The sequence below is a fragment of the Poecilia latipinna genome, unplaced genomic scaffold (assembly GCF_001443285.1).
Source record: "Poecilia latipinna isolate Pla-1442-1.1 unplaced genomic scaffold, P_latipinna-1.0 Scaffold1818, whole genome shotgun sequence".
Classification (NCBI taxonomy): domain Eukaryota; kingdom Metazoa; phylum Chordata; class Actinopteri; order Cyprinodontiformes; family Poeciliidae; genus Poecilia; species Poecilia latipinna.
This window is the reverse complement of record NW_015114434.1, coordinates 1,380-14,755: the sequence shown is the minus strand read 5'-3', so window position 1 is coordinate 14,755 and position 13,376 is coordinate 1,380. Positions and strand designations below refer to the sequence as shown.

General features: G+C 40.9%; 1 protein-coding gene across 3 annotated transcripts in view; it reads left to right on the top strand.

The window, feature by feature from the left end:
- LOC106934504 (neurexin-3b-beta-like) overlaps nt 1–12,667 on the top strand; it is a 115,195-nt gene extending 102,528 nt beyond the window's left edge. For 2 of the 3 annotated variants that reach the window (XM_015014459.1, XM_015014461.1), the window contains exons 4-5: nt 7,102–7,191; nt 9,276–12,667. In XM_015014459.1, the coding sequence (XP_014869945.1) occupies nt 7,102–7,191; nt 9,276–9,625 (440 nt within the window). In that variant the 3' untranslated portion in view covers nt 9,626–12,667. The remainder of the gene's footprint in view (nt 1–7,101; nt 7,192–9,275) is intronic. The other variant, XM_015014460.1, reaches the window with a different exon arrangement.
- Nucleotides 12,668–13,376: the final 709 nt, after the last annotated feature.

Below are 13,376 nucleotides of genomic sequence, written 5' to 3'. Positions count from 1 at the left end.
AAAATGCTCCGGTATACAAGCATAGGGGAGAAAATTTTACTTTTTATGCCAACATTGTGGATTCTGCAAAAGATGGGTTCAAGTCAGACAACATTCAGATTTAATCAAATTTTTCTTTAACTTTTTTGGCATCATTTTGTTTTAATAACTTCATTAAGTTCACATCTTGTTTAGAAACATCCAAATAACAATCATTTATATTTCATTAAATGAATATTTAAAGCCAGGATCTGGGACATATTTTCATAGAGCCGATGTGTGTGTGCGTAAGTTAGCAGATATGAGTCAGTTTCGCGAATATGTACAAATACACAGTATAAAAACAAAGAACAACTTTTCTTCTCTACAGAAACGACACCTTGGGGTAAAAAAGAAAAAAAAGAAAAGCCAAGTTAAGAAATTTAGCTTTTTTTGCCATGCAACTTATTTTTGATTATAACCAAAGGTAATAAATAAAGATGAGTTTTAAAATTTTTGCTGCTGTAGTTTGCACTACGGTGACAAATTATTCTAACGCGACAGAAGAAGTATATTAAAAGCACATTTACGCCTACAGCAGTTCGGTATACACGGTTTAGGTGATACATTTCTAAAAGTTTGAGCAATGGTTGCAAATAAGCTCGATGAGATATTTACTGTATGTTAGATTTATTTCCCTGCTGTGCCTGATAAAACGGTCTGAGAGCGTTTATACGGTTTAGCTTCTATTTTCATTAGTAAGTCAGCAGTTCAGAGAGAAACAGGCGTTCGAGTTTTGACAACAGGTGCGGCGTTGACAAATTGAGAACATCAGCTTTATGAAAAAATAGATGGAATCACTTAAACACTGTCAAGACCGAGCGAAGACAGCAAATGCAATAAAGTGAAGATTGAACGTCTCGTAGAATATAAAAAAGCAAAGTTTATTGGCTAAAGTTGGTGTTCAGCAGGCCAACCGATGAGTAGGGGTAGCAGCAAAAACAAACATTTCTCAAGAATAAAACAAGAAAGGTTAACAAGTGCTTTGGATATAAAAAAAATTCTTTTACTGAATATATTTCTATCTTTTTTTATTAGAAAATTATAGAAATATCATAATATTGTCATCACACATCAGTAATCTACACATTCAAGCCAAGTAAAATTAGTTCATGGTATCATTTTATATGGGGAAAGAAACTGGAATGACAGAAAATAAATAGTGAATGTACTTAAAGACATCTGCATGGAGAAACTGGTCACAAACATTACTCTGGTGTGAATTTGACCCATTATTCCACTCAAATTGTCTCATTTGGAAATCCATACTTGTTTTCTCTTTAGACTTTTATCAAGAACATCCCAGTTCATTCCTCCTACTTTCAGTAATATGAAGTTTCCAGGACCAAATGCTGTAAATCAGCTTCCACCGTGATGCTTCTACCTGCAAGCCTTTGGTGTTTTTTGGGTTGATTTTGTAAAACTATTCCTTCTCTGAACGTGGTGTGTGGAGTGATGCCCAAAGAGTTCAGCTGATCTGATGAGACTCTCCCAGTATTTCACTGTCTGAAGCAAAATCTTCATCAGCAAAGCCTAAACATGCATTTTCTTCAGCAGTGGAGTGTTGCGCAGTAAGCGTACATAAAGGATTTTGTGGTTTGTTTTTTCTTTTTACTAGCTTCTTACGTGACCTGGGCATATTTTGCTCTAAAACACAAAGTCTTACTGTCAGAACTCTCAAGAGGCAGTGAAATTATTTTTCTTTCCACCTATCAGTCCAATGACTCTCACCACAACGTTCAGAATTCTAGAAAATGTGGCAACAGCACAACTTTTTTTTTTTTACTTTCATCAATCATAACAATATACAACTCTTTTTTTTTTTTTACTTTCATCAATCATAACAATATACAACTCTTTGGTAAAGAGAAACTGTTTAACAGGCCACCATTGGATCAGATAATCAATCAATACTCATTCTGTATTGTATCATATCTTCTTGCTCAAAACTTCCTTTGTGGACTGATTTGTTTGTGTCAGTCGATTACTCGGAGTCGTTGCCAAGATCTGGTGTGAATTTAGCGTCTGAATTTAATTGCTGGGGAATAAAATATTTATTTTAACCTTATTTTATTTAATGGAAAACACGACAGGGTACTAATATCCACATTGTTGATGTTGAGCCATCTGCGCTCCCAAGATATCAAGATTCTATTAGCGCAGCCGAACGCAGGGCGACATTCACCCAGCGGTTTCCCAACATAAAAATAGAACCCTTTAATGCTGCTTGTATTAAGAAATCAGAGTCCTCAGCAGCGCCGCTCATCCGTACAACAATATCCCCCACTCTGATCCTATACAGGAACGTTTCCGTCAGGCTTTCGGGAGGAGAGGGGGGAATAATGCGTGCGCGTTTGCGTGTGGGCGTTGGATTTGTGCGAGTGTTGACTGCTTTGTCTCTTCCTTTTCTCTAATTATTCTCCCCCCCTCTGTCGGAATCTTCTCAGATCTGTTCTTTTTTTCCTCTTTTCTTTTCCTCCATCCGTGTTTCTCCTCCTCCTTCCAGTCGCAGCTCATCACGGGTTTCGCATCTCTCCCGCAGTCCCGTGTACTTGTGTGACAGCCCGCATTTCTGCAGGGGCTCGCCTTTTGTTTAGTGAGAGGGCTCCAATTTCCTTATATAACATTCAGAATCGCTGTACTCTTTGATTACACGGTCTCGATTTATTTTATTTTATTTTATTTTTTTTTGTGTGTGCACGAGCTTGAATCTTTGAATCAAAGAATTACAAGATCCAACCGGGCAGAAATTGCACATCGCCCTTTTGCCTTGAGCTGGCTGCGGTTCACGCATTGTCTCAGATGAATGGCCATTAGCCTAACTACTCAGTCAGTGCCTGAGGGAAGCTACGTCTTTCTGTGTGTGTGTGCGTGCACGGGTTTCATCGCTCGTGGTGCACGCTAGCTAGTTAGCCGTAGCAGCAACAATCCCGCTTTCATTTTAAAACACATACGGATGTACGATTCTACAACCTGACACAGACATCAGACGATCTTTTTTTTTTTTTCTAGAATCACAGTGATGTAGAAAAACGAACAATTCCTCATGAGCGAGACAAATCCCAGTGTGTCCGTGGGCCAAACGCAGTTAGCCCTATCTGAAACACCATCTCTTGATTCTTTTTGCTCTGAGCTCTGCCTGACTAATTTGTTCCTGCAACATCATCTGAAGATGACCTGAAAAATGATGAATACACTCCCCGCTTTTGTCCCATTTCCACCGGAGTGGACACTGATGGAAGAAAAACCAAAACAAACAAACAAACACACAAAAAAACAGGTTTTAAAGTAGAAAACATTCGTTGGCGTAGGGCAGACAAGGCAGACGCGTGTGAACTGATGGAGAGAAATGCATTTGTGAATGAGGAAAAAAGTAAATGGATGACAGCAGTTGAAGAGGCTTATATCACCGAGATGAGTGCACCGGGCTGATTGCTGAGACACGGAGAGGGAGAAAATGAAGGAGCGGAATACGACTGGATGAGAAGAAAAGAACGAGAACAAATGACCTGAGGATGAGGACAGAGAGAGAGAACCAGCATGAAAGTCCGGTGTATATTACAAAGAACTAGGTGGCGATGGGTATTCATAAACAGTGGCTAGCTGCAGATTTGAGCCTGTTTTGGGACAGTATTAAATACACTCAACGTTCCCCTCCTCCCTTAAAAAAAAATTACAAAATAAAAAATTCCAGGAGCCTGTCGCTGTAGACATTTTCACCGTTCTGATGTGCTCTCGGCTCTGGCCCCCGTGATGGAGCCCTGCTGAGATCAGTCTGGCAAACAAACTGAGTAGAACGAAGCGGCAAATCAGCAGATGACTGTCGCCCTGCCAGTGTTTGTGCTGACTGAATGGCTGCCACTGACAGGAATAAAAAAAAAAAGCTCAACATTGTTTTGGCTGGGAGAAAAAAATATGGTGAAGGCATGCAGGAGGGTGGAAATAGGTACAAGCAGAGTGTTTATGTATATAAATCTTATTAAACATAAGGGAAATGGGTTATTAGAGGATTAAAGAGGTTAGCTCGGTTTGAGCATATGCACGTTGAGATACTACGTCGCTTTGGAAAAGAGCACATTTCTAATTAATCTTTTGCCGCTGTTGAAATGGAAAAAAAAAAAACCCCAGAAAAACAAGTTGCCACAAGAGGAAATGTTGCATATGGGTGTTATTTTAGCGGCAGCCTGGGTGTGAGCTAATAAACATGACTAGAAATGAAGGTTTTGATCTAATAATTGAAGCTAGTCCTGATTAGAATAAAAATATAACAAAATGCTTCACTATTAAGGAAAAGATCTTCTTTTACATCAGACCCAGCTCCTTCAGACTAGTAAGCAACAATTAGCAAACACCTGGTGGAACTGCACATCAGCTAAGCCCATTATACGAGCTGTTTCACAGTAAAAACATAATGAAAGAGTTAATAGAGGAGCCATGTTGTGATCCTTCCTGAAGGCGGAGTTTCAGGAAGAGCAGGAGTTTTTAAAGAGACAGAGACCCAATTTGAAAGTAAAATTTCTTTATTGGCACATTTGATACATATATACAGCATTTTTCCAACTGAATGTAACACAGTGATTTGATAATGCTATAAAATGGCACATTGTGGCTGGAATACACATAATACCTCCCCTTCAGTCAGAGGTAATACTGAGCTCATTTTATTGTCTCTTATTCACCATCTTTGAATGTTAAAGAACAATCTGACCACAAAACGATAAAGCTTGAAAAGCAGACAGATTTTTATGATCAACAATAATCCTTTATTGGCAAGGTTACCCGGTGTGGAGTCACCTCTGGAGAACTGAATATCAATTTGACAAACTATAGAGATTTTTCTCATTAGGTGGACAATTAGCTTGTGGTGTATTCATTACCGAAGATCCGTCAACCTCATTAATCACCTGGAACAGTCCGAGAGTTGTACCTGGGACTGTTGCCATTAGCAATCCGCGACGAGCTCATGGATTCTTCTCTCTGGTTCGGGGTTGAGAGGACACTTTCAAGTAGCTAAAAACAGAGAGAGAGAGAGAGAAGACAAATGAAAACTCTGTTGCATTAATATTCCAACGTTCCCGTCCGTCCTCTGATTTCACTTCCAACCATAATGGCTTCCTCTGTGGCCCTTGTCCAGAGGAGAGTGTATTTGGCTGCCACCTGAAACCTGCCTGAGATCAAAGGGAGGAGGAGGGAGTCCTGCGCGTAGCTGATTAACCTGCTGGCATACTACTGACACAGTCCTTTAGCTCCCTGAGCTCCCTCGCAGCCATAATCACGCTCCTTCCCAGCTGGATATAAACGGAGCACTTGGCTAGATTTTCCTCTGAATATTAAAAAAAAAAAGGCAGGCAGGAAGGAAGGAACGCTGCGGCTTTATGTGATTGCGTCGCGTTCCCAGCCCGGTGTAATTTATTGTAATGAAGGCAAATATCTGAACTGCGCACCGGGTGGGTGTGAGGACAAGCAGAATACGATATGCGCCCAATCAGGCGGCTCCCTCCCCAGACGCTCACATAAAGTTAACATTCACCGCCTAAATCACTTGAGACAACACCGCATGCTGCACATTTGCGCAGTTATGAAACCATGTTAATATACCATGATGGGTTTCCGTTCCTTTTTTTTTTTCCATCTCGCCGACTTACTGGCTGACGTCATGCTGTCATCTGTAATTCTCTGCGGGCTCTTTGTCATTTGAAGACAGACTTCCGCGTCTCAATCCTCCGCTCCCGACAGACCGCCATTGTCAAACAAAACGTGGCACACGCAGTGGGGGAAGGTGTTGCACCAGAAATACTACTTAGTTCTCACTCACCACTTTCTCTCCAAAAGGCGGTTTGTTATATTTATAACGGACTTATCGTAACCCTTTATGTTTGTAGCAGTTCTCATGTAACAACCACAAACTTTAGTGTTTTATTTTGTTTTATTGGGAATCTATATAATAGGCTTAAAGTCTGTAACCTGTGACTCGGAGTCAAATGTGGCCCTTATTGCCCTTTTGTTGGGTATATATTACTTTTTGTTTTTTTAAAGAGGAGATATTATGTAGCATTAATTTTTGTGAGCTGTGTATCATATTATAATTCCCTCATCCAAAACACACCTGGAGTGTTGCTTTGATTCTTTAATGCATGTTTGAATCTCCCGTGGCAACCATTCGAGATGCCTTAACACTTAGCTCCGCCTATGTCCACGCAGCTCCTTCAGACTAGCCAGCAGCAATTAGCAGACACCTGGTGGAACTGCGAATCTGCTGAGCTCATCATACAAACTACTTCTCAGTTCAAAGCTCCTAAGAATGGTTGTAAACAGCTTGAAGGAGGAGCATACTTTTCAGGGTTTGTGGTCGGAATGTCGGAAAAGTGTGAAAAAATGTAAGGGGCTATAAATACTTGGAACATGTTAGCTGTGCTCTTGAGAGAAGCAAGTATGGCAGCGTTTTTTAAAGCATTTTTTTTTATTATTCTTTACCCCAAAAGACCTCCCACTAAGTCAGTAATGATCTCATTTGTATGCATTGTCCTCTTGAAATCTGTGCCGCTGTGGGATCTCACCCCCAGTGGGTCTGCCATACTTAGAATTACCACTTCGCTCCCCTAACTTTGCCCTCCTTTCCTCTCGAAGCTCCATCCGTCCAAACGACGAGTCACACAAAACCGTTTGCTGCTCCTATTGAAATCTAAAAAAAAGCAGATGGTGTCCAGTGGGAGAATTAGTGCTCACATTAACCGAGTTTTTACCTCTCATGAAGCCGGTTAAGCTTTGTTTGTACTTCATTTATCTGATATTATGTATTTTATGATGTATTTGCTGTATTTGTGTTTTTACTCTTTCCTGCAGGTGATTTTCTGCTTTTGTTTCATGCATATGATGTGTAATTCTTTGAATGTGGAGTGATTTAAACAAATGTACAGCTTAAAGTTCAACTAAATTGTGGAAAGAAAAAAAAAAAAAAAAAAAACCTAAAGCTTTTCTAAATCATTCTAAACGCAGCTAAACCTCATCATAAACCACTGTATAAATGTTTGTTGTCTGTTGCCAACTGTTTCAAGCTGTTTGTTAAACTCTCGAACTCCAAAGGCAACAGCGACATTGAGCGCTATCAAATGGCAAATAAGAAAATCCCGTTCAAATATACCCGGCCAGTAGAGGATTGGCTTCAGGAGAAAGGTAAACCTTTATTTAACTTCTAGAATGTTTTTCTTTCTTTTTATTTTTTTTTCCAATCATTTCATCGGCTTGCTCCCTTTCAACCTCCGAGAATGAGAAAACCCCTTAAAAAATCTATAAAATAAATCGTATTTTTATGTGATTTTTTTTTTTTTACCCCTCGTTTTTTTTGCCATCATCACCTCTTTTTTTTATACCTTGTCCAATCATGGTGTCCAGTTAAAGGGACTGCGACAGAAAGATCAGACACTCTTGCTCACACTGAATTTGACTGAGAGGAGGCATTAACCCTGCAGCTACAGCAGGGTGATTGTTTGGAGAGGAGGCTTAACTCCTCCGACTCAAAACCTCCACAGTGTTTGAGAACAAACTAATCAGCTGGCATATCCCCCCCTCTGAAAACATCCCTAATAACAGGAGTGTGTGTGAGGGGTGGGGCTCCTCTCTGCTGTAATTTATCTTCGTGTACTTATCACACGAAATGGAAATCCAGCCTGTTTTGATGATGGAAAGATAATTGGAGGCTTTCTGATGGCGGAGTGTCACGGCGCGAGCGGCAAGGTGCGCCGCCGCCCGACAGAGCCGCGCTTATTAATCGCTTGGATTATCGAAGCTGGCCTCTCGTCTGTCTTAAACACACACACACGTGTGGGCGGATGTCGAGGGAGCCCGCTCTCCTCCACCCCCCCTCCACCACCATAACGCGACCTTCTCGCGGTACATAATGCCACTATAAACTCCCCTTTTAAAATTCACAGCACATAAACGTCTTAACCTTTTCATAAAGTCCCTTTAACAACCGCTAAAAACACTGACAGGTTTTGGGAGACAAAAAAAAAAAAAAGAAAATATCCCATTACTGCTGCATGCATGGCTCCACATGTGTTATTTCATTTTCTGTGATATGAACGCCACCCCCCACCTCCACCCACCACGCCCCGTCTCCCTCCATACCTAATGTGTTCTGTGCTGTATAGCAAACACAGTGGAACAAAGCTTGCAGTGCTGCTAGTTTGTGAATTGCACAAATGAGAAATGTAATTATGATTCTTGTTTTGTGGAAGTTCCATGCATTTCAATTTCATAATTAATGCATGAGTAGTGTGTTTTGACTGTAATATTTAGTCGTCGTCTAATCAAATTCGCACGGCACATTAAGACTCATTTTGTCTTTATAACACGCCAAAGCCCGTGTATGTATTTATTCATCATTTTCCCGCACAAAGTCCAGCGTTTAGTCGGGGAATATATTATCCGTAGAGTAAACTTTCCAGCTCATTTTTTTAGATGTTACTTTCAAATTTGCATGTTCTCCATTTAAATGTGTTTATAGTATCACAGGAGGGCGAATGGTTATTTAGCTCTGCTACTTGCTTTGAGTAAATGTGCAGTTCTTTCTCATCATTTAGAACCTAATTTAATTGCGAACTGAAATACATTGCTTTACATAAGAATTTTTTTGGTATCACTGTAAATCCTGTACAAATGATGCACTTAGAGGTAATTTCTGTTGTTTACTGAACAGCCTTTGTGGACTCTGTCAAATTGCTCCATCGCCAACTTTGTACCCAAGCGTTACTACTAAGTTCCTTCCCATTTCCAATTCAAACCCGAAAGCTACTTTGCACAGGTCTGTCTTAAGGTGTATAATAGTTAATTTCTTCCTTGTAGATTAGTATTCTGATCAATATATATGTTTATATGTTATTTTTGAAACTTTTTTTTATTGATTGAGATGTGGATTCTTGTTTGATTCAATTGACTGGACAAACCAAATATAGTATGTTTTTGCCCATAGGCAAACCATATCATGCATGCTATTTATTGCGTAACTAAAGACAAATATACAAACGGACTTACTTCACTAAATCTTCTTGATGTTGAAGTACCATGTTGTTGTTACGAAACATCTTGTAGTTCAGTTTTGTACCTGAAAATGTTTGGTGAAAATTTTGAGATTTGAGACGACCAAATCTCAAAATGTACAAACTGGCGAAGGGGCAAAGTGACAGGCGCCCGTATGTCTTGCATTAGGTACCTTTCTTGTTTGCCTCTTCACCCTTTTGCTCTTCTTCCTGTCCCAGGCCGGCAGCTGACAATCTTCAACACCCAGGCCACTATTTCTATCGGAGGAAACGACCGAAAGCGGCCCTACCAAGGCCAGCTCTCCGGCCTCTATTACAACGGCCTCAAGGTTCTCAACATGGCCGCCGAGGGCCACCCTAACATCAAGGTGAACGGGAGCGTGCGGCTCGTGGGAGACGTGCCCACCAGCCGTGGCGCGACGCGCACCACCACTTCAATGCCTCCAGAGATGTCCACCACCTTCATTGAGACCACCACCACCCTGTCCACCACAACCACCCGCAAACAGCGCTCGCCACCGTCTATTCAGGTACAGCTCTTTGGGACTAATGAAAGGTGTACGTCGTGAGGTGTTGCGTCGGTTCCCAAGTGATTTTTGGCTGAGGGCGTGAGGCTAACGCTAGCATGTGTGGAAGCTGCAGCAGCCGATACGCTCTTCCCTGACAAAGTTGGTTATTAGAGTGGAAAGAAGATATGTTCAAAATTCAGGCTGGACATCCACAGAAGAAATTCATGTGTAGAAATATGCAAATGTACGTTGCTTTAAAACTAAACTTGTCAACGTTAATGCATTAATATTAGTAATGGAGATTAATTGCATCACCTATTTTGACCTAACAGCCTTTCTCCCACAGAGGGTTACTTGAAATCAAATCGGCACATTACACGGTCTTGTACTGTGGTTAACAACGCAGAGCCACAAACACAAGTGAAAAGATGTATGCTCAGCGGTAAATTTAGCTTTTAAAAAAAAACACGGTGGTTAGAGCAGACACTGTAGACGTTGATGTGTCCAGATTTCAAATCCCATCCTCAGCTCCTTAGCCACTTATCTTTCATCCCTTTCTCTTAAATTATTCAAATTAGTCAAATAAAGTCCACTAGTACCAAAGAAATTCTGAAAAAAAAAAAAAAACATATTGTTGAACTTTTGGATGAAACCAATTTAGTAGCAACGATGAATTATCCTTCCACCAAACCACAGCTAGCCTATAGTTAACATTTCTAAATTACATTTGAAGCAAAATAACTTCTTTCAAAGCTTCCCAACTATGAAAATCTTGAAAACTGAGATGTTGAGTTTGAGAAATTAAGACATTTCTTAAATATTTTCTTTAACATTTCAAGCTTACAAAGTTAAGTATAGTGATTAATCATGATTAATCAAGGTGCTCGAGTGTGATTCATGTGATTAAATTTTTTAATGGATTGACGGTACTAATAAAAACCGCTCATATATAAATGGTATTATCTTAACCTTTTCTGTTTAGCAATGCTTCAAAGCCAACAACATAAATATCCTGTGCAGTAGGCACTGGTTTCCTTTCAAATAGGATTCATACAAAATAAAAAACAACTTTAGTGTTTTGTGGAAAAAAGCAACAATTCGAACAGATGGAGGTTCAGTTTTCGCTTAAAGGTTTAAAAATGCCCCAAAGTGTAAACATGAGAACCATTCCCTGCTCTTTACTATTTAATGTGGTTTTGGAACGGACAGCGGTTTGGATTACGTCTGCCCTCCCTTTTTTTTTTTTTCCCTCTGCTTGATCAGCCAAGGTCAGGACACTGTATTTCTCATTCTGCCAGGGATCGAAGTGCTGCTGTTCGACGAGCCGTGCCTTTTCTGCTTCCCCATCCACCAATCTCCCTTCTCCTCCACCTCTTATCTGTCATGCAACGTGTTTCAGGACCGAGAGAGAGGGCTTCCTCCAATACGCTCCGAGTCCGAGCCAATGAATGTCACAGCCGTGCCAAGAAAGCAATCACGCCCAGCAGTCCTTTGACACCCGGAGCACAAATTGAACCCTTCATTGTCTATATTAAAGCAATAACTCTCCCTCATGAGTGAGACGTGGCTGTTGTGGATGGGAGGTTTGGCTGTTGTGGATGACAGACCACTGTTATCTCCTTCTGCACCTCGGCATCAGATTGTCTGCTGCGCAGTCATGATGACCCTCCATGTCAGTGCTGACACTTCTTACTCTGCACGGGAGTGGCCGTGCAAAATGCCAGGCCGAAGTCGAAGTGAAGATAGAAAGATACACGACAAAAACAAAGCAATCCGTTTCCTTCCCCTCCATGAGTCAGCGATGATGACTTAGCCGAGATACATTACCGTCTCTGGCAGTAACAGCAAGGTCACATCATAAAGAAGATGGCTTGTGTCGTCTCAGGCAAATATTAATATCAAGTGAAGTCAATAAAGTTCTTCCTCGGAAAGACCTTTTTGACAACGCGCTCGACTTTTCAAGGTGAAACGAGCAAATATCTCTCCCGTCGATATCCGTAATGCCTCCATTAGATGCCAGACAATGCTCCTTGGTAACTCAACAATAACAATGTAGTTGCCTGGCCTCTCCAACTTTCCATTTTATTTTTGTATTCCTTCTGAGAAAACGCCTTGGTCATTCTTCTTCCACCAGCCACCGTGACAGGCCCGGCTTTGATTCACGTTGCCGCGTCGCAGTATTTCATTTGCCGAGGCCTTTAATTTTACAGTTCCCCAGCCGGCTGTCAGACACCGTGGTGCGAGCGGTAAGGAGGGGACCTGTACCCGTTTGGCAGATTTCCCCCACCCCTCTGGGTAGTGTAGGGGAGTTTAGGGAGTTGAGCTATCATTAGTGATGTACTGCAGTGCTGGAAAGAGCTGTAGGCCCCTGTCGCGGTACTGGACTCGAGCACATGAGCAGCTGTTTCCAAACCCGGGGTGCCTGAGTGGACTAAAATGTGTGTGTGTGTGTGTGTGCATATGCGACCGGGGTGTGTTCACAGATGTCTATTTTAGGTCCACTGAACCGAGTCTACCTGTTTTGCCGTTCCGAGACGAGAAGCGGCTCGTCCCCTGACATCTCTGCTTCAACAGGACGAGAGGCAGGGGTGTGAAGTGGAGAGACCAATCTCACGCTTAATTAATGATGGCTCCATGGGGAGGGACATGCACCGACATGACAAACACCTTTCATTTTCTTTTTATTCTCTCTTGCTACCGCTGTCGTGTTTGGTTGTTTTGTGGGACACCTGGGTTATTATCAGGGGAAAAAAAGCACCAGTTTGACATTTTCAACAACTTTTTATTGACTTTGTGCAGAGAATTGGCGTTTGTTTGTTTTTTTTTTGTTTTGTTTGTTTTTTGTTTTTGTGGTTTTTAACTGGTCAGGTTATTTAGACGGTGTGCTAAGCTTTAAACGTTCATCCTCAGATGGCAAGGGCAATGTTTTGCAAAACGCACTTCATTTTTGGAAAATCATTGAATTTTTGATTTCATTCAACTTTTAAACTTTTTATTTTTTATTAAATTTATCTCAGAGTCAGATAGGACCACCGACTGCCATTATATTGATTGCAAGTAAAAGCTTTGAGAAAGAAGTATGGATAAAAGCACTTTCAAACAAGTGATGGCTTGATTTGGATAATTTTTTAAATCCGGGGTTGAATGCAACCCTGGATCTACACCCAGATATCAAGTAACTGAATCATTATAGCATGAGGTACATTAGACTGAAAGTAAATTAAACCAATTATGTGACTCACTTGAAGAAGGCATTCGATTCTCAGCAGGTTCTTTCTGAAGACATGCATTTTGAGGGGGAAAAAATGCAGATTTTCTCCTTAATCTTGCCTACAAGTAAACAAAAGAAATCTCCCTTTCAGTCGATTTAGATGTGCCTGCATTCAGTTTGTTTATCAGCTGCACAGCTACAGGAGCAATTTTAAATGGTTTTTACTATGTCCTCTTTGTTTCTTCTTGACTAAATAATCTGAGACCTGACACTGAATATGTCAGCGAGCTACTTTTTCCTCCTTCATGTTTGCCGGCTGCTTTGTTGTCAAAATCTCAGTGTCTTCTGAAGATTCATCTTTCTGTGCTTTATCCATTTAGAATTGAGAACATTTTCTTTGATCATGTTCTGTAAATAAGGGTGACAAATGCAGTTTAAGCTCCCTACAGGCATTCCTTTTGAACCGTGTATTGTTTAGTTCTGATTGCCCACACTGCTACTTTTTGACATTTACGGGTACTTCAAACTTTACTGTGGATGAATCTATACTATCACCTTGCCTCGTAGCATTTCACTGAACTTGCAAGACAAGGAAATTGT